The sequence below is a fragment of the Balaenoptera physalus genome, assembly GCF_965194825.1.
Source record: "Balaenoptera physalus genome assembly, chromosome: 9".
Lineage (NCBI taxonomy): Eukaryota > Metazoa > Chordata > Mammalia > Artiodactyla > Balaenopteridae > Balaenoptera > Balaenoptera physalus.
In genome coordinates, this window is record NC_138888.1 from 21,019,195 (window position 1) to 21,042,433 (window position 23,239).

The window sequence follows — 23,239 nt, forward strand, 5'->3', positions numbered from 1 at the left end:
TCTGGGGTCTCTTTTATGGGGTCTCATGACCTAGTTACTTCCCAAAGACCTCACCTCCCAATACCATCACCTTGGGGGTTAGGATTTCAACATATCAATTTTGGGGGGAACACAAGCATCCAGATCGTAGCATTCCCTAATTGAGGTTTTATATTTGGAGCAATTATTAGCTTCTAATAACCTACATCTGGATGAACACATGAAAATCTTTTCACTATTACAACCATTACCTTCTCTCCCACAATAATTTCTTCATATCAGTTTCCCCAACACTGTAATGTTTCAGTTATTAGAGCACTCAATCATAACTGTCCAAAAGCCCACAAAATTATTAGCAATCACAGATAATTCTCTTCTAACAAAGATTCACTATGGTTATGACTGACCCAAGACTGCTGAAATACCAAAGCACTGATACTTGGAGGTAGAAGTTTTACAGTCGGGGGCATAGAATTGACAATTGAGGGAATGCTAGCAGATAGCCTTGCTAAGGGAGAAAGTAAAGAGAGGAGCGCTCCAGGTTCAAGGGTCAAATCATCCATAGGAGTTTTTCCACTGTTATCTGTATCAGCATTTACAAACAAACACAGTTGTTGTTGCTGTATGTTACATCTGATTTGGCTTTGGCCTTGGAATATGAAGCAAACTTTTGTCTGGAAAATACAGAGGAAATCTATGTAGAAAGAAAAGATGATGGGGAATAAATCATTGAGTCTAGTTTAATTAAACTTTATATTTCATAAAAATATAAAGTATTTTTTTATGGAGTAATTTTTTAAAAGAGAGAAGTCAATAGAGTTTTCAGAATCATTAATGACTTTTCTTTTCCAACTCATAATATAGCTAAGGACAATCCCACAGAATTTTTACATTTCTTTTTCTGTTCCTCTTCCTCTTAAAGTCCTATAAACCACTGATCCTAATCCTGTTGGCTGGTTACTCCTCTTTAATCCTCCAAGGGAACAAATTATTATTTTCAGCTGACATTTTTTACACGACTGCAGAAAAATCTCAATTATCCAACATCATCAGTGCATGAGGTTTTCTCATGTAAGCGACTTTTACCTAACCAAAGTTTCTCCCTTCAAATGTGAAAAGTATTCACTCCTTTTTGTTGGAAATCCTCTTCTGAACTGCACTGACATATTTCATTGCTTCCTTAAAGAGAGAACATTGGACACAATTTATTGGTGACTCAGATTATCATTACTAACATCTTTGAACTGTGTGATGATGCACTTTTGTTTTGAAATGTTTCTCTTTCCTCATGGTTGCAAGGTCAAACCTTACCTCAGTCATGTCCATATACTGCTGTTGACATTCCTCTCTCTCCCCATACAGGTTGTATCAGACCAAGAAATTATATAAAAACCAAGCACTTAACAATGGTAAGCTATAAGTGGGTCAGCAACACTCTAGAGTCGAACCTAAGTAAAGCAAGGAAAGAAAAACTAACTCAGTCAGTGGCAAACTGAGTGTCCAATGTGAGCCTGCCTTTGTACTGGACAACTGATATATAACCAACCCATCAACAATCTTCACAATAACTATGAAAGCATCAAATTGTTAGATTATTTCCATGATGTGATGACCATCAATTCATAACCTACTTTCTTGACCTGACTTCCTATGTGGCCCATTCTTTCCCCCCCAAATATGTACGTACTCTTTGTGAATGGTTGAAAAAAATTTTTCAACCAACATTCTTTCCATGTCCTCCAATCAAGAGGTACAGACTATTTCTCAACTTCTTGAATTTGGAGTGTGGCCATTAGACTGGGCTTTGGCTAATGAGATGTTAGTAAATATAATGCAAGCAGAGGCTTGAAAAGCACTTGTGCAAAACAGCTTATTACTCTTGTAACAGACCCGTGATACAACCATATGAAGAAGCCTGGGCTAGCCTGCAGGAGGCTGAGACCTGGGGTTTTAGTAATCCCAGCTGAACCCAGCCCCCAGCTAACCCACCGACTGACTGTAGCTACATGAATGAGCCAGGAGACACCAACAGAAGATGGATCAGCCAATCGAAAGAATTGTGAGAAATAATTAATCACTGCTGTTGAAGCCATTAAGATTTGTAGCAGTTTCTTAAGCCACAAAAACTAACATACAGAAATTGGTACCTAGAAGTAGCATGTTGCCATAACAAAAATCTAAAATATTCAGTATCAGCTTTGGGACCAGACAGCAGGTGAAAAGTAGTGAGATAACTATTAGCAAAAACCAGAAAAATAGCATGCAAACTGTTCGTGGAGACTGGAGAGGTGATGAGGAAACTGCACAGCAGTCAGGGAAAAAGGCAACCCACATTCTGCTGCAGCAAAACAACTGGCAAAAATGATGTCTGTGGCAGCATGAAAGATACACAATGGGGGCCTTCCCTGGTGGCGCAGTGTTTAAGAATCCGCCTGCCAATGAAGGGACATGGGTTCGAGCCCTGGTCCAGGAAGATCCCACATGCCGCGGAGCAACAAGGCCCGTGCGCCACAGCAACTGAGCCTGCGCTCTAGAGCCCGCGAGCCACAACTGCTGAGCCCACGTGCTGCAACTGCTGAAGCCCATGTGCCTAGAGACCGTGCTCTGCAACAGGAGAGGCCACTGCAATGAGAAGCCCGCGTGCTGCAACGGGGAGTAGCCCCCGCTCACCACAACTAGAGAAAGTGCACCCGCAGCAACGAAGACCCAATGCAGCCAAAAAATAAAATAAAAATAAATAAAATAGGCACGTTTAAAAAAAAAAAAAAAAAAGATACACAATGAACTTTGAAGTTAGCTGCAAAGATCTCCAAGAAGAACGTTGGAAGAGTTCACTGAGTGTTTCTAGCTGCATATAAGGTTCTGCAAAAGAGGGATGAGCTGAAAAATGAATTATCTAGTTAATAAGCATTATTTAGAGAAAATAGAGAAGAACCAGAACTCACGTGACTGGAAAAGAAAATCTTTTATCTCTCCAGTCTCTTCAGCTGGAGGACAAGACTTTTAGAGCAAGAAATGGCCTCAGAGTGAAGACCTTTGTAAAATTTAACGTGGTGCCTCATAGCGCTTCTCATAGTGCTTCTCAGCTGGACAAAAGGGCCTCTAAGACTCCCTGAGGCACTGTCTCATAGCAGCTTGATGCTCAGCCCAGAGGAGAGAAAGATATGTCTGACTTGAAAAAAAATTCTGGCTGTGGGTTTCAGGGGCCTGAACCCTATGGGATTCTTAGGAAATGCACAAAGTTTTTAAGAGGGTTTTACTGACAAGCACAAAAGTATGACCTAAAAGAGACAGAGACCATTCAAAGAAAAAGAGGCCTCTGGATGCTCGATTTTTTACAGTAAGAACTAGGCTAAGGAAATTATTTAGAAGCAAAAATAAGCCATTTCTTATGGAAAAGGAAGAATGTTTCAGAGGGTAGAGCCAAGAGCAGTAGAGAAATAGACACCAGTGAACCATTCCCGAGGAAGAGAACTGGGTCCTAATCAAGGAACCTCCCCTTGCTCAGGAGGGGGGAACACCTAGCAGCACGGACCTGGATAGAGCTGCTGTGCAGTGCTGATGCTATTTATATTCTGTTTCTGTAGATTTGGGGGGGGTTATCTTTTCCCTGTTTCACCATGATACGTTGGGTGTGTATGGGGAAGTAACTTGTTTATGATAACTAAAAACTATGATAACTAGATAACTAAAATATATGATAGTTACGTTATATATATAGTATATATATATCATATTTATATGCTATATAGATATATGATAGTTAGTTATCTATGATAACTAGATAACTTAAAAGTTCATTGTCTCAGCAGTGGCATGGACATATATACACTACCAAACATAAAATAGGTAGCTAGTGGGAAGCAGCCGCATGGCACAGGGAGATCAGCTCGGTGCTTTGTGACCACCTAGAGGGGTGGGATAGGGAGGGTGGGAGGGAGGGAGATGCAAGAGGGAAGAGATATGGGGACATGTGTATATGTATAACTGATTCACTTTGTTATAAAGCAGAAACTAACACACCATTGTAAAGCAATTATACTCCAATAAAGATGTTAAAAAAAATAAAATAAAAAATAAAAATAAGAAGTTCATTGTCTCAGGATCAAGAGGATCCACATCTGAAGGGCTGTATCTGAGGGGTCTCATCTGTATCCAGAAGTGATGCAGATCATGGATAAGCCTCTGGACTTAGAGGCTGATGCCTTAATGGGATGAGGCTTCTGAAAATCCTACGATGGGGGTGAGCGTATCTTTCTTGCAGGAGAAATGTGAGTCATTTTTACCAAAGGCAGACTATATTTGATTGCCAAAAAAACAAACAAACCAGCCACAAATTCTTAGCAGTACCCCTGATCAACAAGTGGTGTTGATGGAAAAGACATGCCCTGTTAATAAAAGCTCTTAACCTTGGGCATTTTGGGAGAGTGAGGCGAAGCTTCATTGGCAGTAATCTGCGGCCTTCTCAGCAGTCAGTGTATGGCAACTCACAGGGAGGGCAAAGGGCTAGGAAAGTCACAGCCCTGGAAATAAGTGGGGTACCCCTAGAAGAGAAGGTGCAACAGAACCTGGGGAGCACATGTAAGAAAAGGAGACCAGCCTGTGTTGAGCAGTGGTCAACATATTAACTGGTTCTGTCTGGCAAAGTGTTTTTAATAGTTCTTTAGTTGAGGGGGCATCAAAAGTTAACTGTCAATCCATATACTTACATGTATGCATGCTTACATTATTTGTATTAAAACAAAAAGTATAATTCTCAAAAAAAAAAAAAAGCAGCATCAATTTCTCTACTCTTCCAATCTGGGTTTGGCCGTGAGACTTTCTTTGACAGAGAGGACAACAGAAAACATGCTGCAAGCAGAGGCTTGAATAGCACTAGCATATTGGGGCTTTTCCCCTCTTACTACTAAGAGCACTGAAACCTCTATGTGTGGAAGCTCCGGCTAGCCCCCTGGAGGATGACGACCATATGAAAAGAGAGGCCAGCCCCCAGGTGACCCACCGCTCCATCTGTATGACTGAGCCCAAGTGAGGCCATTGGAAGAAGCACTCAGTATTTACTTTCTGCCAGGTACTGTTGTAGAAGTTTTACATAGATTATCTCATGTAACCCTCATAACCATAAGAGATAACAAATCGTGATTTGGGGATGGTTTGTTATCCTGACAAAGCTAACTGATACACCCCTCTTTAGGTTTCTCTATACCCCAAGATGTGTGTTCTTCTTAAACAGGACCTAGGAGGACGACGCGACTCATGGATAAATCGTAATTTTTGGAAAGTAAATGCTGTTGCATTTAAAACAGAGTTCATTGCTACAATTTAAAAATACAAACATAATAACTGTCCTGTTGATATATGACACCTACTTGATGATCATGGCCTAAGTACACACCTGGATTTTGATTCAGTATACATTTACAATTTTCTATTCATATTGTATACAGACGTTAATGTAAAGCATACACATAAAAGGAGCATGTGTTTCTTAACAAGTCTGAGGACAGTCTTCCTTTCCTTTTGAGGAATATGGTCATAAGCATGGTGAGGAGAAAAAAAAAATGATGCTAAAAAAAGATTATCTCATACACAAGCAGCCTCCACAAGCAAGATTCTGCAGAAGCTGTTTGATAATGCAGTATGCTAAATCAGGGTTCTTGAGCAGTGGGGGCAGGACAGCACAGAGATACTAGGCAGTTCTAACCTTGGCTGAGTTTCAGTCTGATAAGAGGTTCTGAGAACTTGAAAAGCCAGTTTTGAAATGGAGGTAGATAGTTAAGTGTATCACAAGTCTGTTGTTCAGATCACTAAAGTAAAGAACACCAGTTAGGCAAAATACAACTTCCAAACATGACTCTCCTGCCATATTCCAAACCTCCCTTTGTCATCCAAGACTGAACCAGAGACAATTCTTGCTAGCAAACTAAAAAGAATAAAAATTAGTGTAATGTGTACCAGGTTCCTAAGGAACATTAGAAGTGGATTAAGACCCTACTAGTCTTTCAGAGTGTTTAAGGCAATCAGGATACTGCTTCTCAGTTGTAGAATCTGGTTAGAATTCCACATCCACTCAGGGCAGTGGAAGAGAGTGGCTAAGTGTTCAGCCTGAGGAGACAAACTCTGCCACCACTGGGACTAGCCTGGGCTCTCTCACTGGTTTCAGGGTTCCCAGCAGTAAGAGAGGGCGATTCCTAATAGGTAAGTGCTTTTCAAATGTCTGCTGATGTCACATTTCCTTGTAGTCACCTTCTCTCTGCCTTATCTTCCACATGTATAAATACCAACTGCGTAAGATGAGGAAGAGAATTAAATGAGATAATCCAGGTAAAGCTCTTAGAAGAGTGCCCAGCAGACAGTAAGCACTCTGTATATGTGCCCGATTATCATCTATTCTGTGATTTTAATTCACTCAAAAAACGAATGCAGATTCAGTAACTATTGGTATAAATAGTGCATTTGTTGATATACTGCTAACAGTTTATTACTAACAGTTTGTTACTCATCTCATAATCATAAGTGAACACTAATCCCTGTGAGTCACCAGATTGTTTAAGGTTTTCAATAACTTTTTTTTCCAACTCTTTTTTTGTAAAAATTTCTTTTTTTCTGAGTATGAATGCAACCCTTGCTCTTTGAAAAGAAGAATAATCCAACGACAGAATTGTTTTACATGGAAAGTAAACATTTCTCATCATTTAATACCACTATATATAATAACTATAAAATAACCAATGATAAAAGGCTAATACATATTCTTCCAGACTCTTTTCTAATCTAGAAAGTTGTGAATTCTTAAGAGACAGCATCCAGAAGAACTGACCCTGATACTGTGAACTATGGAATATTTTTCTGGTAAACTGCAAGAGTTCTCTGGGTTTCTTCCTGCCAGGGGACCCCTCAGGGATGCAGGGCTATAGGGCAGGTACCACCATACTTTCCACCACCAACATTTTCGTGCAGGTGCTATCAGGTAAAAAGGAACACCGAGGGCAACCTGGAAAGGGAAAGGAAATTCTTAAAAAAAGAGAGAGAATCCTTATGTTTTACTTTCACACTTAAGAATCCCAAAGCGGTTACTCCAATTCCACACACTTGGGAGACTGAGTCTTGAGGTGCCTAAACCAGTCTGAGGACTCAGGGTTTGTAAAGTCAGTGGCTAGGCTTTCTTGTGGGAACAGATGAACAATTTTAATTCAGTAAACATCCTTCAAACATCTCCCTCATAAACGTCTCACAAAGGTAAGCCCCATTCCCCACCCCACGAGGTTTTGTTGCTAGTGCGGGAGCGGTGTTTGTTTTGCTTTCCAGGAACATACTGGGAAGAAGTCTTGCTCATCAGCTAACTGACTTGAGTCCTGAAAACAAATGTGGCGCGTGCGAGAAAGAGCGCTCCCCTGGGTGTCAGAGGACTGCTCCCCGTTTCCTTCTCTAGCTGTATAAAGTAGAGCGAGACATTTCATATCTCTGAGTGTCAGTTTCTCCATCTGTAAATTGGTAATGACACTGCCTATCTCATAAGGGTTTCTTTTTTGATCAGTAAATGAGGTAGATAATGTATATAAAGGCACTCTGTAAATTTAAACGTCGTTTACAAACATAGTGTTAGGAGTTATTATTTTGCACAGTTGCCACTCATAATCAGTTTATTTCACCAGGTAGTGTATTTAAAATACTACAAGTACTACTCCTTAAGAAACATGTGCAGACCAAGTGATTTTAAATGATCCTGTAAAACCCAACAACTATTCTAACATCAGTTTCTATATTATTACTTAACTCAAGTGACAGAATATTAATGCCCTATATTCACTCAGAACCTCAGCAAAGTATGAGTTAAATGCCTTGCATTTACTGTATACAAGATGCCCAAGGAAACAAACTCATTTACCATAATGAAATTTAAAGGGCATTACACATTACACTCACATTACACTTATCAAAGAAGACAAATAACAACTTTTTGAAAACAAAACTAACAAACTAAAACGAAGGAGCTGACCAAATTTCTTATACATTTACCCCAATATAAACTGTTCCACATAGCAGTTGTGTTGTTTATTACTAATATAGCATCAATACCAAAAATATAATCTTACAGATCTTTTAATATTAACAGAATTTTATATTTCCCTTATATCTGAGCTTCTATTTTGTATTAAAGAGATGCTGCATCTTTGCAGTAGTAATTGGCAACGTTCATAATTGGAATCAGGGGATAACCTCCTATCTGACCAAAACTGCAGAAAATTCTATAGCTAAAGAATAACTTTATTTGTTCTCTCATGAACAAACTATCAATATCTGTGTAGAATAATTACCAGCAACCATGAAACACATACAATTTTAAATATCATACCTTTTATTTTTCTGTTGAGCATTCATTATACTGTAATCAGATTTTAACATTTCTTTTTTTAAATCTCAATTGTATTAACTGAAATATACTCGAGAGTGTAGAAATCATGGCATCTTGTTAGATAAATCAAGTTGGGCACTGTGTTAACTAGCTTCTAAGTAATATTCATGAAATACACTATGTGAATTAATGTTCTTGTGCACATCTTCAGGACACATATGCCTGCACAAGCTACTGGGACAGACACTTTCGTGTGTTTATTCAGCAGGTATTTTGTGAGTATCTATTGTACTATGTGCCAGGAAATATGAGGGGATGAGGTTAACTCAGTGAGCAAAAGAGTCATGGTCTCGGTCCTTTAAAAATATATTTTTTAGATAAGCAAACAATGCTTATAGAAAGTATTTTTTAAGAAATAAATGAAAATTTCAAAAATGTGAAATAAGACTGTTGAAATATTTAAAACACAGGTATAGCTGAAACTAAACTTATGCAACTTGCTCATTCTCAACAATTTAAAGACATAACTATGAAGATACTGAGGGAGATACACCTTCAGTTTTCTGTGTAATTACAAAATTTTTCTTAATTTCAATAACTGGTGTCGTCTACGACATGAAGATAAACACCAGCAATCTCCAGGGGTGCTCAGTAAGGTGCCTGAGACACAGTGACTGAATTCTCAACAAAGGCAAGTATTTTCTCACATGATACTTATGGTTTTACTCATGTTGGTAAACATACACACTCTCCGTAACTATCAACAGGAAAATTTGTAAATGAGAGCTACTCACTTTTAACTTTACTGCCCTTAGTCTGTCCTGGCCCAAAGAAACTCCACTATGGCCACGTCATCCTGCCCTGCAACCAGAGATAACTCACCCCTCCCAATCCCTATCCAAATTCAAAACTTGCCCACTTAGGGACTTCCCTGGTGGTCCAGTGGCTCAGAATCCGAGCTCCCAATGCAGGGGACCCGGGTTCAATCCCTGGTCAGGGAACTAGATCCTGCATGCCACAACTAAAAGATCCCGCATGCTGCAACTAAGACCCAGCGCAGCCAAATAAATAAATACATATTTAAAAAAACAAAAAAACAAACAACTTGGGACTTCCCTGGTGGTGCAGTGGTTAAGAATCCACCTGCCAGTGCAGGCCACAAGGGTTCGAGCCCTGGTCCGGGAAGATCTCACATGCTGCGGAGCAACTAAGCCCTCAAGCCACAACTACTGAGCCTGCACTCTAGAGCCCGTGCTCCACAACAAGAGAAGCCACTGTAATGAGAAGCCCACGCACCGCAATGAAGAGTAGCCCCTGCTCGACGCAACTAGAGAAAGCCTGGGCGCAGCAACGAAGACCTAACACAGCCAAAAAATTAATTAATTAAAAAAAAAATTAAAGAAAAAGCTTGCCCACTTAAACATCCCAATCCTATGTTCCATCCTCTACTTTTTTAAGGCAGTAAATAGCTATTTTGATGAATGTATCTGTTCTTAGGTGCTAGTGGCTTAATATACTATTCAATCCAGAAAACACACTTGTATGTTTAAAGAAGACCTATATTCTGGGTAAAATGGCAAATTAAACATTACTTTTGTTCCCTTCCAAAATTCCACTAAAGGAACTTTTGAAAAGGCATACACCAATGAGGTAAAGAACAACACAGAAGAGAGTAGCAACAAAATTTTGGAAGTCGTAAAGCAAATGGGCAAGTGACAACTAGCCCAGCAGATACAAGAAAGTTGAATCCTAAGCAAAGAGTGGAGAAGGCCAAGAAATGATTACACCGTAAGTAAGTACTCAAAGGCGCAGGAACCAGAATTGAAGGCTGAGTACTTACGGAAAAGGAGGTGATGGTGGCAGGGTAACAACAAATATGTTTGGTTAGAAGCCTTTTTAACAAGTGACTGTATCCACCATCGCCTGTCCTACCCTGGCAGGAGAGGAGCAAGGCTAGACTCTGAATCTAGACTGGGTTAGAGATACCCACCTGGAGAGAGGAGGATTAAGTGAATGTTCTTATAGGGAATGTTGGACCTCCAAGCCCTCTGTTCACCTACCATCCAGCACCTGACCTATGTCCTATAGGCAGGAGAACGGAAGACCGTTTTCCATAAAGTAGAAAGAAAGAAAAAGAAGTAAAAAATAACAGAAAAGATGAGGAATTTAGGGGTCCAATCCTTTAAGGTCAAATTCCAAATAATAGGAATTGCAGAGAGAGGACATTATACAAGGAGAGAGAGAGAGAAACAGATCACCTACAAAACATTAAAGGTCAAAACACTTAAAACTAATGGAACATGGGACTTCCCTGGTGGCACGGTGGTTAAGAGTCCACCTGCCAATGCAGGGGACACAGGTTCGAGCCCTGGTCTGGGAGGATCCCACATGCCGCGGAGCAGCTGGGCCCGTGTGGCAGAACTACTGAGCCTGCGCTCTAGAGCCCACAAGCCACAGCTGCTGAGCCCGCGAGCCACAACTACTGAAGCCTGCATGCCTAGAGCCCGTGCTCGGCAACAAGAGAAGCCACTGCAATAAGAAGTCCGCGCACCACGACAAAGAGTAGCCCCCGCTTGCCGCAACGAGAGAAAGCCTGCGCTCAGCAATGAAGACCCAACACAGCCAAAAATAAAAATAAATAAAAATTTATTTTAAAAAAAACTAATGGAAAAATGCCCTTTAAACTTTTGAGGAAGATGGATTTTCAACCCAGAATTCAGTCAAACCATCAATCAAATGTGAGAGTAGAATAAAGACATTTTCAGATTTACAAAGTCTCAAAATTTTTTATATCTATGTTCTCTTTCTCAGGAAATAAGGAAGTGAAGCAGAAAAGATACAAAATAAAGAATCCTAACATGAGTTCTAACAGAGGAGAGAGGCAAAGGCATTCCAGGATGATGGCAAAGGGAAACTCTAAGATGGTAACTATGAACCTGGCTGAAAAGATATCTGTCTAGATTAGGTGAGCAGGTGGCAGGAGAGATTTCTTCAGAAAAATGAAACTGATAGAATTCCTGATGGGTCAAAATTGCTTAAGCAGAGATTTAGACAATTTGGGGTTGAGTAGGTTGTGAGTGTAAATGAAACTAACAACAATAAAAACCAATTAACTTCCAGAAAAAACATTATGTAGTTACAGGAAAGTAATCATGATATAGTACATGGCTCAGCTGTGATTAGCATTTTCATAATCATAAAAATACAATCATGGAATACTGATCTAACAAATTATAATGGAATTGTGTTGGGAGGATGGGAGGAGGGGACAGAAAGGGTGCTTGTCTGGGGAAAAGAGGTGTGAAAATGAGCTAAAACACCATCTTCCATACAGAGCAGGCAATAGGTCATGCCTAAAACAAAACAAAAAACAATCAAGAAATAGTAACAGAAGCATGTTATTTAGAGACATGAATATAAATACTAAAAGAAACAGCAAAAATAGTCGAAAGTAGCTGCCTTTCGGAAGGGGGAAATTAAACAGACTTTTTGTCATTAGACTTTTATTTTTCATTAAATGTTTTATGGAACTAGTTGACTCTAATTATGTATGAGTAAGTTTGATGAAACTAAAAACTAGAGAGAGAAAGAGGAAAGAAGGAGGGCAGGAAGAGATGGAGAAAAGGAGGGTGGGAGGGAAGAAAGCAGGAAGGAAGAAAAAAGGCTTTCTAGATATTGAAAACACTAATCCAAAGGGCAATGGTGTGATTTATGAGTTTGGCTTGGCGCTAAGCAGGAACTCTTTAGGAATCCTCTGTCTTGTCTGCTCACTTCTTTCTCTCTCTCTTTCTCATGTAAACATCTCTTTACAGGTTCTGCTTTAGAATTAACACTTATACACATTTATAAGTGGAATCTGAAACTCTCCTCAAGTTAATATTTTGACTGAACTAAATCCAAAATTCCTGCCAGGGTTAAAAAAAAATCTGAAAAAGAAAGTGATCCTAAAATAAAGCTCAAATAATAAATAATTAATTTTTTTAGAAATTGAAAAGAACACAGCACTGGTGAAGCGGGGGAAGCCCTAGCAGATATTAACACCTATTATAAGACAATAATGAAAAGCGTGATACTTTTGCCAACCTGAAAATTAGATAAATGGACACAAATAAAACATGGAGAAATAGACCAATTATATATAAAATGTTAGTTTATGAAGAAGCAGCCATCAAAAAATAATAGGGGAGGAAAAAATTTAAGCAACTAAAGTGATGTAATTGACTAGCAAGAATGTATTTCTCTCTAATCCTTACCAAAGACCATAATATACCTCAAGAACATCAAAGAATTAAAAATGCAAACATCAGTAACAGAAGTATTAATAGAAAATAAAGTGGAATATTTATCAGTACTCTGGGATAATAACTTTCTATGGGATTTGAGGTTGTGGAAGAACTCTCAAAGAAAAAGACAACCAGGGCTTCCCTGGTGGCGCAGTGGTTGAGAATCTGCCTGCTAATGCAGGGGACACGGGTTCGAGCCCTGGTCTGGGAAGATCCCACATGCTGCGGAGCAACTGGGCCCGTGAGCCACAACTACTGAGCCTGCGCGTCTGGAGCCTGTGCTCCGCAACAACAGAGGCCACGATAGTGAGATACCCGCGCACTGCGATGAAGAGTGGCCCCCACTTGCCGCAACTAGAGAAAGCCCTCGCGCGAAACGAAGACCCAACACAGTCAAAAAATAAATTAATTAATTAATTTAAAAAAAAAAAGACAACCAAATCTGATTATATAAAATTTGAAATCTCTATGCAACAAAAAAGAATAATAAATATTAAAAATTAAAGCAAGAGATTGGAAGAAAATATTTGCACAAAACATAATAGACATGAGGTAGGTACACAAAATTGTGTGAATAGACAACCTCAACTGATAAGAAAATAACATGACAAAATATATTGAGGAAAATATACAGAAAGACAATCACAGGAGGTAAAATATTCTCAATAAAAATATGAAATGATAGTATCTGCTCTTCAGCAAATAAATACAAATTAAAAATAAGATACTAATTTAGACTTATTAACTTAGACAAAAATGAGGGGGAAAAAAATCACAATACAATGTTTATCGATGCTTTAGTTACTAGATGGAAAGAATAAAATTGAAAATACTTATTGTGTTTATGCTGCTGTCAGTGGTAGGTGTAGGTATCTAGATGTCAACAGAAAGGAGAAAATGTTCGTGGCACTCTAAGTTTCAGTAAAGGGCAATTAATACCTTGAGAAATTTTCTAATTAAACAACAACAAAATTATGCTGACTACATGGAATTTTCTTCTACGAACTGTTAATCTTTTCAGATGAGTTGACACTACTATAGTTTTGACTCTTTAAGGGATAAGCTTCATTCTCTAAAGAGTTCTACATTTCCAAAAGGAGAAAAATATTACAGTCCACCACCATAGCTTTTTATTAAAAAATCTCATTCTCAATGAAAACATAAAAGTTGAACTAATTTACAAAAGTATTCAATTGGATTCACAGTGGTTAAACTCGTCACCCACCTACACTGCAGCAATAAACCAAGCTCGAACTATGCAAAATAGAAAGTGTAAGAACAAACGTTTAGAATTATTTCCTCACCATTCATATACTCCCTATATACAGTATTTATAGTAAAAGCAAGAAAAAAATTAGAACATGAATTGAGTTATACTTGCAATACCAAGGAATATGCCAAAGCATGGAAGTAAAGATGTGAGAAAACATTGCAAATGGTCATCATAGGACATCACATGTCCATTCACTTAAAATTCACACTTCAAGTCTGAGTTATATTTTCACTTGCACTATAGTCTTTAATTCCAGTTTTTAGTATCAACGTTGTTTTGAGATGCTGGATGGTGTAGATATGTTTACGTTGACTTAAATGAGATACAGCAGAGCATTCTACACCTCCATCTACATCTAGTAAATGCTGCTCCATAATGACTTAGTCCTCCCTTCCCTGCAATCAGCCAAATGGATGGTATTCTTTCTTTCTTTTTTTGAACCAGGGACTGAACCTGGGCTTTGGCAGTGAAAGTGCCAAGTCCTAACCACTGGACTCCCAGGGAATTCCCCCAATGGATGGTATTAGCATCCATTGGGGAATTAGCATGAGTTGAGCTGCTAAGCCAGGAAGAGGCTACCAACTGCAACACCAGTGCTGCATCCTCTCTCAGCAGAGCTGAGAAAGTGAAGCAGAAAGATAAGAAGTCAGAGAAGACACTGACCTCTAAGCAAAGGTTCTCCAACCTTGGTCTATAATAAGACCCAAAGGCAAATCTGTCAAGCACCCTCCTAGGCCATAATCATCAGATTCTTAAAATTAACTCTTAAAAAGCTGTAATATAAACTCATGATTCTCAGAGCTTTAAGTTTACATCATTTTACTGTATATTACATATTAAAATATTAACAAATCAGCGTCTAGCAATGGCACATTGAAAGAGACACACAGAAACTTCTTTCTCTGTTCCTTAGTATCTATTTTATTCAATAAATGAAGGAGTCATTTTCTTGTTCTCTCTTTGCCAGTGTGTGCACTCACATACTATACACACACACCACACACACACACATGCATGTGAAGGATTGGTCAATTTTGAACTAGACAGACCAAAAGATCTTCCTTTGTTTAAAAAGAGGTCCCTTGTCTTATAACCAAAGCCAGGCTCATAGCTTCTATTTTTATATAAATTGTGTTTCGTAAGAGTGGGACACTTTCTCTGACCTTAGATTAAGCTGCGTTCCTGACTCATCTCACACTTTCTGATACCTCCTCTTTCCTAATATTCATCATATTCTATTGTTAATTGTTTCATTGCTTGTCTTCTTTGCTTGCCAATAAGCTCCATGGGATCAAGGGCTGTACTTACTGTGTTTGCCATGCACCCCAAAGTGTCCAGCTAATAGAAGAGCCTCAATAAAAATCTGTTGAATAACTATGCTTGCTAGACTGATTCTTTCTTTCAATCATTTTTGATGAGGGTAGGTGTCTTGTACACCAAGATGAAGAAGACAGTCATTGCCCTCAAGGTGCTCACAGGCTGGTAGGGAGGATAATGATAAAAAATGTAATAATAGGGGGATATATGGGTTTACTTTCTGAGCTCAGTAGAAAATGGTGAACTCAACTGGATAAGGGGAAGGGAAGGCTTCCTAGAGAAGGTGATGTCTGAGCTGATTCTAAACGGTTTAACAGGAGTTAGCTGGACAAGGAGAAGGGGAAGGGACCAGGCAGAAACAACCTGAGCAAAGTCATAAAGCATTGAAGGTATAGGAACTAGAGCAATTTGGTGCTGCAGGAGTGAACCAAACATATCAATATGTGCTAGGAGTTTTACCAGATTATTCTTTAGGTGACTAACATTTCCTACAATGACCTGACTCAAATTCAGTGCTTTTCCTTTTGAAGAAAAATAATTATTCCCTATTTGAATGAATCAGATAATATATTTTCCTGACATAGTTATCTGTCTCATCCTATTAGATAGTCATTTAAAGCTTTAAGTCAGCACCTCAAAGTTTCATCTGGCATAAGATTTTTCTGGAAAATCTTATTCTCCTAGAAAGTTTACTGATTCCTATAAATTCACTGCTTTCCCCCCCACCTACTTTTATCTACAACTATTCCAGGAATTTGGCATCTCTCCCCCAGTTATCAAGATAGTAAAAAGCCAAGCCAGAAACATCTCTCTCTTTCCAGCAATCCTGGTCGGAAGCCAGCCAAGGAATTTGGGCCAGGCTCTCCACTGGCCACACTGGGAATATGCTATGAAAGACAAGGGGTGAATATCACTATATCAAGCCTGCTGGGATTAAGGCTCAGGTGCTCCTCTGTTCCACAGTTCCCATGGCTTCTTGCTAATCTGAAAAATTCCAATAGGCTTGGTCACCCTCAAGGGCATAATGGTTCAGGGCAATGGTTCTTAAACTATAGCATGGATCAAAATCATCTGGGGAAAATGTGTTGAAAATGTCAATTCATGGGCTCCACTTTTAAAGATTCTGTTCTAGTAGATCTTGAACGTTGGCCTGGACTTCCCTTTCTGTTTTCTTTTTGTTGTTGTTTGTTTGTTCATAGAGGATGTTTTAAAATATCCCAGGCAATTCTGATCTTATAACCTACAGGCTACATACTGAGATTCACTGGACGAGTTTGGGGCCTGTCAAAGGCTTATAAAAAAGAGAAAGGGGAGGATGGAGAGAAGAGAGAGAAAATGTAGCTTAATATCACAAAATTGTTTACCATTTAACAAGGGTAAAGCCTTGAACTGCAGCGAAGACCAGCACTTCTGCCGGTGGTCTGGACAGCCTGGGTGTTGGCTTAGCGTTCTCTACTATGCACCCCGCCCCACTCATCCTAGCCCACCCTCACCTGGCTCTTCTGCTCCTAATCTTCCCAGGGTTAAGGCTACTGTCTTCTTGCTCTCTGGTTAGCTATTTGAAATCCTTAAGGGCCTTGGACAAAATGCCAGCTTTCTGGGTTTCACTCATCAGGGCAATGATCTGGGTTAGACAGAAACGGCGAGGCCCTCATAGAGGAGAACGCTGTCTTCCAGAGAAATGTAGTGGATGATGTGATACTCAGATCCCTTCACGACCAAGGCCCTTGTTCCCTCGGCTGCCAGGAACATTGGTTGCGGAAGGTTCACAGCTCCAGGAATTGCCCTTGACTAAAGGGAGCTGCTCTGTCCAAGATTACACTTTCTGCCTGAATGCAGGCCACATGATGTTGAGGATACAGTGACCAGCTCCCTTGCTTCCTGGTGGCAGAACGATTCTGAAGGGCCATCCCACCTCCAAAGTTCCCCACCGTTGAGACCACCATTGTACGTGCACTGCAGTTAATTCCTCCCCTGCATAATTCTGCTGTCCTCCCTCCTTGCCAAGTGTTATTCCCAGGGCGCCTCCTAATAAATTTCTTGTGTGCAAACCTCAGAGTTTGTTTCCAGGAAACCTGACCTAAGGTACTGGACTTGCCTCTTTTAGTCAAGTAGTGAGAGTACAGCGTACTGGGCCTCTGCACCTTACTTCTTGGGTAACGTTGGGTGGTCCCTTCATCTCTCCCAGGGTCTCCTTCCTCATCTATAGAATTTGAATACAGACAACAACAGTAATAATACTTATTATATCTGTTTTGCCAGGCTTTTATGAGAATTAAAGGAGAAAACATCCATGAGAGTACTTTGTAAGTAATGAAGAACTGTACAGTCTTGTCAGCTGACATCACTATATGTTGGCTAACCATGTGATAATCAGGGAAGGGGGGAGGAAGAAGTGGGATATCTACTAATATTATACAATTCAGCTTACACACTGTGCCTGACTTTATCTGAAATTAAAAGATTTGTGTCACCAGTCAATACACCCAGGCACATAATAGAAAATTAAAAAAAACCAAAAAACCCAGGAGGTGAGACATGCATTGCTGCAACCCTGAAACTGAAACAGAAGTGAGAACAATCCTTGTTCACTCTTTTTCCATATGAAGATAGCAGTAGAGTTATTTCCACTACTCTGAAAAGTCGGAATTCACATGATTACCCAAAAAGTTATGCAATGAGCAATGAAATGTCATTTTATATCTTTGAACAGAGAAACAAGTAAAACAATTGGGTATACAAAATGGGGAACACTTTTCTAAGCAACTTCTTATTTCTGGATTACCTTGATACCGTATCCACTAAAAAGAAAAAAAAAGTACATTAACTGAATACATTTAATTAGCTCAAGAAAGATAACTGGAAATTACCAATCCTAAAACTTCTCCCTGCTAAAAATTACCAAATTATTGACCCTTACAAAGAACTTGAATGAGATACACAGATAATGTCTGGTATCCACAGACTCAGAAGGAGTGACCAGCAAATGACTTACCCTGACAGACGGTTTCATTGTCAGCAAAAGTCACAGAATGGTTAGCACTCAGAGGAGGCTTAGAGACCTACCAGAGCCCCTAACTCTGGCAATTCTCCGCTCTCAGGGAAACCACAGTCAAAATGAGAAGGCCAGACAAACCCACATGAAATATTAACCAAAACCCTTCCCTTTATTGTTCTCTGAGCACTGAATGAATTACAGGCAGGCACAGAGGAATTTAGACCAAGGGGTAAACATGTGGGCTGGATCACCCCGGAAGGCTTCATGTCAGTCTCATATAATAAACGTCTAGATTTCCTGGTAAAGCTAAAGAAATGCTGAATGAAACATTTTGTTTGTATGTGGAGAAAACATTTCAAAACTTCAAGTGTTAGATATTTGAACATTTTAAAACTTCAAACTTCCAGTGAGTTTGCTGATTCGTTTAGGTACAACATTAATTCAACGTCTATAATCCTTACATGGTCCAAAGTAGAGGCCCCTGAGGAAAAAGAGAATTAGACCGTGCTTGCTGAAGAAAACTCAGAGAATTATTCCATGCCAAGGTAGGCTGAATCATGAAATGATGAGAATAGTGAAGAGTTGGGGTCAGATTTTTTTTTTTTTTAGGGGGGGAGGTCGGGTTGTTAGTCAAAAATATCTTTGTCGGGAACAAAGGAATCGACCTGAAAATAGAAATGAGGGCCCGAACCAGGAAACCTGAATAATTTTGCTCAGCAAAAATCAAGGAAACAGGGGACACAGCAGGGCCAGCTTCACTTACCAAGATTCTGGAAGTTAGAAGCAGGAGGGGCTGGTAAGTACCTGCTTCGGGGTAAAACCAGAACAAAATAGGCCCCAGAAGGCAGATTATAAACCAGGAGTATAAGATCTGGAGTTGTTATGGACCTGCCTGCATCTGTTAGTAAATCTTCTACCACCAGACTCTGCTCTGTAGAGTAATACCCCCTGGCCAGCCTTTCTGCTTCCTCATGGGAGCGATACTACAGATCTTAGCAACAAAATATTGAGTGCATCTAAGAAACACAAAGCGCTAAACTGAGGCAACTCTGAGGACAGTTGTGTGGAAGCTGTGGGAACCTTCAGTCACTCCATTAAAATGTTTTAAATTCCCAGGAGAAATGTTCTGATTATTCTAGGTTTATTCCTAGACCAACCAGGTATTTCTTGGGGTGAAGGTGGGGGGGGGGAGGGGTGCCACAGCACAATAGGACCAGAGGGAGCCCCATCTCATGTATTGATTGGGCTATTCCTGGTTGAGGGAGAATTGTCAGGATCAGGAGAGTGACTCTACTTTGAGTTCACCACAGTGTCCAAAACATCATTCATTCATTCATTCACTCGTTCATTCATAAAGACACCGTATCAGAGCAGAGTGGTTAAGAATGCAAGGTCTGCAAAGGGGAAAGGTGAGGAGGAGGGATAAATGGGGAGTTTGGGATTAACATATACACACTACTATATATAAAATAGATAATCAACAAGGACCTACTGTATAGCACAGGGAACTCTACTCAATATTATGTAATAACCTATATGGGAAAAGAATCTGAAAAAGAATCGATATTATGTATATGTATAACTGAATCACTCTGCTGTACACCTGAAACTAACACAAAATTGTAAATCAACTCTAATATAAAATAAAAATTACATCAAAAAAATTTTTAAAAGAAAGCAAGGTCTGGAGCCTGATGCGTGGGATCAATTTCCTGGCTCTGACAATTACTAACACTGCACTTCCTTCACCAGTGAAAAGTAGTTAACTATAGTACCTATCTCACAGAATTGCAATAAGGAGTAAAAGACTTGATTCATGTAATGAGCCTAGAATAGTGCCTAGAACATAATACGCACTCAATAAATTTTAGCTATTATTAGTATTCAAAAATTTTTCATGAGTACTGACTATATGCCAAACACTGTGTGAGCTCCTCATTATCCTTGAAACCAAACCAACTCTTCCATTTATGTTCCTACCTTAGTCGTTAACTAGAAACGTGGGAGTCATCCTAACCTCCTCCCCCTCCCTCATTGCCCACTTCTGGGTTCTGTGGCCAGGTTCCACCTACTAAACATCTGTCAGCTCCTTCCCTCTTTTCCATTCTTCACTGTCACTACTTGACTCAAGCCTTCTTTAATTTCTCATCTTGAATATTACAACAATCTCCTCTGTGTCTCCCTAAGGCCAGTGCCACTCTTATCCAATCTATTCTCTCTCTTGATTCTAAGTTGTCTTTTTAAAACAGGTATCTGACAATATCATTCGATTGATTAAAGTCCTTTACAGGATAAACTGAGAGCTCCTACATGACATACGGACCTTCGTGACCTGGCCCAGCCTGTCTCTCCAGGCCCCTCCCCAGCTGGTGTCCACCCCCAAACAGGCTGATCCTTCTGCTGGGTGGTCTAGCCCTCCATCCGCTGATGACTCCTCCTCTTACATTAAGCTTCATTATTTAATTAATACTTACTTCCTAACACTTATCATGACTGAAGCCTGTGCCAAGTTCAGGGAGTACAATGATGAAGATCACACTCAACCCTTTCTCATAGAAAAAGTAATGTTGAGGCTCTTGAGAGAGAAATAAAGTATGGAAATTAAGGTAAAGTTGTCTCCAATTTACCACTGTTTCCCTCACTAGTTGGATATCTTATGGAATTGGAGAAATTGAATATATTCTGGTATGAGGTCCAAAAGCACCTCAGCAGATTCCAGTCCCAACAGTGGATTTACTCATTTTGAGTCATACAGCTATAATGCGTTAGAAAAGGTTGATTTGAACTATAAAAACAGTGATCAGAAAGTTGCTTCAATATGGAGTTACAATGTTATATGCCATTAATCAGTCACTTAAAAATGCCTGTGATTGCCTAGGGGTAATAACAGGCTAGACTTATTTTTACATGGTTATTAGATAATATGAAATATAGTCAATTCAGAATCTCTAAAAATCACGCCTTTCTAATTAATATATTTTTAAATCACTTATTGAATGAAACACTGACGAATAAGCTCAACAGGCTGCCTACAAAGACAAGTGGATGATTAAACCCAAAACCTTCCTCGTTCTTCCAGCAATGATGACGCACTTCATTGAAAATCCCAGATCTGCAAGAACTTCAGTCATATTGGGACAGAGGCTCTACTGTGGGCATAGATTTGTCATTGCACTCACTTTCTATTATATTTTCCAGTGGATTTGCCAGCCTTCTACACCAGTCTTTAGGGCCCTTGTCAGCAAGATCCTGTCTTATTCTCAACTGTATAACCAGAGCTCGGTAAAGAGACTGGCACAGAGAAGGTGCCCAATGACTGTCTGCTGGGCTGAATTCAGCTCAACTCAGCTCCAACAGAGATGCTGTCCACTTCTCTATTGTATCCCTTCCTAAGAGCTGCTAACCAGCTGCAACAGACGTATCAGCTTCAACATTTTAATTTCTTAGCCCCAACTGGTATCCACCATCTTCACAACTTTTCATGTGGCACTAATTTACTAAAGACAAACTGTCCAAAATATCTTGATTCAGAGTGACATACAATCACTACGTAATGTGACATACTTCTACAACACCATCCCAATGAAAGTAATAACAAACCAGTTATTGAATAATGAAATTAATTTTCTCTTGGGCCTCTGTGGCAAAGCACATGATTTTAATGGTTATCTTACATCAGTCTAGTGACCCTAGCTGGTATGCTGTACCAACAGGTGCTCTTGGAAACAAAACTTTAAACTGTTACTTCCTAAACCACCAGCCCCAGTTAGCAGCGCCTGCATTTCACATCTTAATCTTATTTTAAATACAGCCAGAGCAAACCTCACTTTTCAAAAGTTCATTAACAAAGTCTCACAATTAAGACAGCAGCGCTGTGACTCATTTTTGGATACCCGTGTGGAAATAACAACTCCCTTTGCTGAGAAACGGCTTAAACAAGTGCGTGAGAACCACAGGAAGTAATACAGACCTCGGCTACTATGAGCTGAGTCTAGATAGAATTCCCTCTCGGGACGGTGTGGTGCTTCTAGGCGCTGCCACTACCTGTTGCCCCCATTCTTCTAAAAAGAAAACAGTCTTATGTGGGCTTGGAAGGAACTATTTCAAGGCGGTATCAACCTCTCCGTATTTCTTGGCTCCTGAGTCATACTGCCAAGTTCAAGTCAAGAAGTCCCCAGTCTGGTATTTTTGAGAAAGTGCAACCTAATAGGAAGTGAACAGATGATCAAACCGAAGTAATGCCTCCACTAATTTAAAAAAAAAAAAAAAAATCAGCCTTTCGACTCAAAAACAAAAGTAGTCTTGGGTGGATACTGTATAAGGGAAGCCTACAACAGGTTATCTCTGAAATCATTTCTATGAAGCCCTAAATGCGCAGTCCCTTGTCCACTGGGAGAAAAAGCAATCACTCCGCTCGGTATTAGGAACCCAAATGCCGTGTTCCCCGACGTGCCGAGAGGCGGCAAGAGACCCAACATCCCCCCAAAGGCATCCCTCGTGTCCCCGACCAAGCGAGTCGCTCCGCAGCTCTCAGCGCACAGCCTAGAGGGGCGCGTCCTCGCTCCTACGGGCGGTGAACAAGAGAAAAAGAGACCCAAGGGGAGAAACACAAACCAGGAACGGGACGGCGCGTGCGAACCGAGAAGCCCTCTCCAGTGGGCGCCCGTGCCGCGCTGGGCGCCGGGCAAGGATGGAAACCTGTGGCGCGACTCCTGGCGGATGGTCTCCCGGCGCCTCCAGCGGCTCCTCTGCGACCGCCCTAGCTTCGCGCCGCCGCCGCCGCCGCCGCCGCCGCATCTGGGCGCCGGCCCGGCACCCCGGGCGTCGGAAGCTCCCACAGTAGGGGACCAGGCCCCGCCCCCGGACGGCGGCGCCGGCTCCCCGCGCGCCCCGCCCCACCCCGCCCCACCAGCAGCCAGGGCGCTCCGGACCACTGGGAGCCCGGCGGACCCGCTCCCGCTTCCTCCCCCTCCTGTGCGCCCCCGGATGCTCTGGGCAGAGGAGCGGAGAGCCGCGGAGGGCGCCGCTCGAGG

The 23,239-nt window shown here is 40.6% G+C and overlaps 2 protein-coding genes across 6 annotated transcripts in view; one reads left to right on the plus strand and one right to left on the minus strand.

Annotated features, from left to right (window-relative positions):
- Positions 1-22,957, minus strand: part of STX11 (syntaxin 11) — a 36,455-nt gene extending 13,498 nt beyond the window's left edge. Inside the window, exons 1-3 of one of the 5 annotated variants that reach the window (XM_082474952.1) lie at positions 22,821-22,950; positions 17,307-17,411; positions 13,456-13,491 (exon numbers count right to left, since the gene is read on the minus strand). The gene's annotated coding sequence lies outside the window, so the exon portion shown is untranslated. Of the gene's footprint in view, positions 1-1,290; positions 1,428-13,455; positions 13,492-17,306; positions 17,412-18,203; positions 20,360-22,820 lie in introns of those variants that run through there. The other 4 variants (XM_082474950.1, XM_082474951.1, XM_082474949.1 and 1 more) reach the window with 4 other exon arrangements.
- The window catches only part of LOC309666706 (uncharacterized protein), a gene marked incomplete at its 5' end in the record, with an annotated part of 116,902 nt that continues 114,953 nt past the window's right edge, over positions 21,291-23,239 (plus strand). Inside the window, 3 exons of the mRNA XM_082474314.1 lie at positions 21,291-21,488; positions 22,238-22,388; positions 22,585-23,238. Coding sequence (XP_082330440.1) covers positions 21,291-21,488; positions 22,238-22,388; positions 22,585-23,238 — 1,003 coding nt within the window. The remainder of the gene's footprint in view (positions 21,489-22,237; positions 22,389-22,584; position 23,239) is intronic.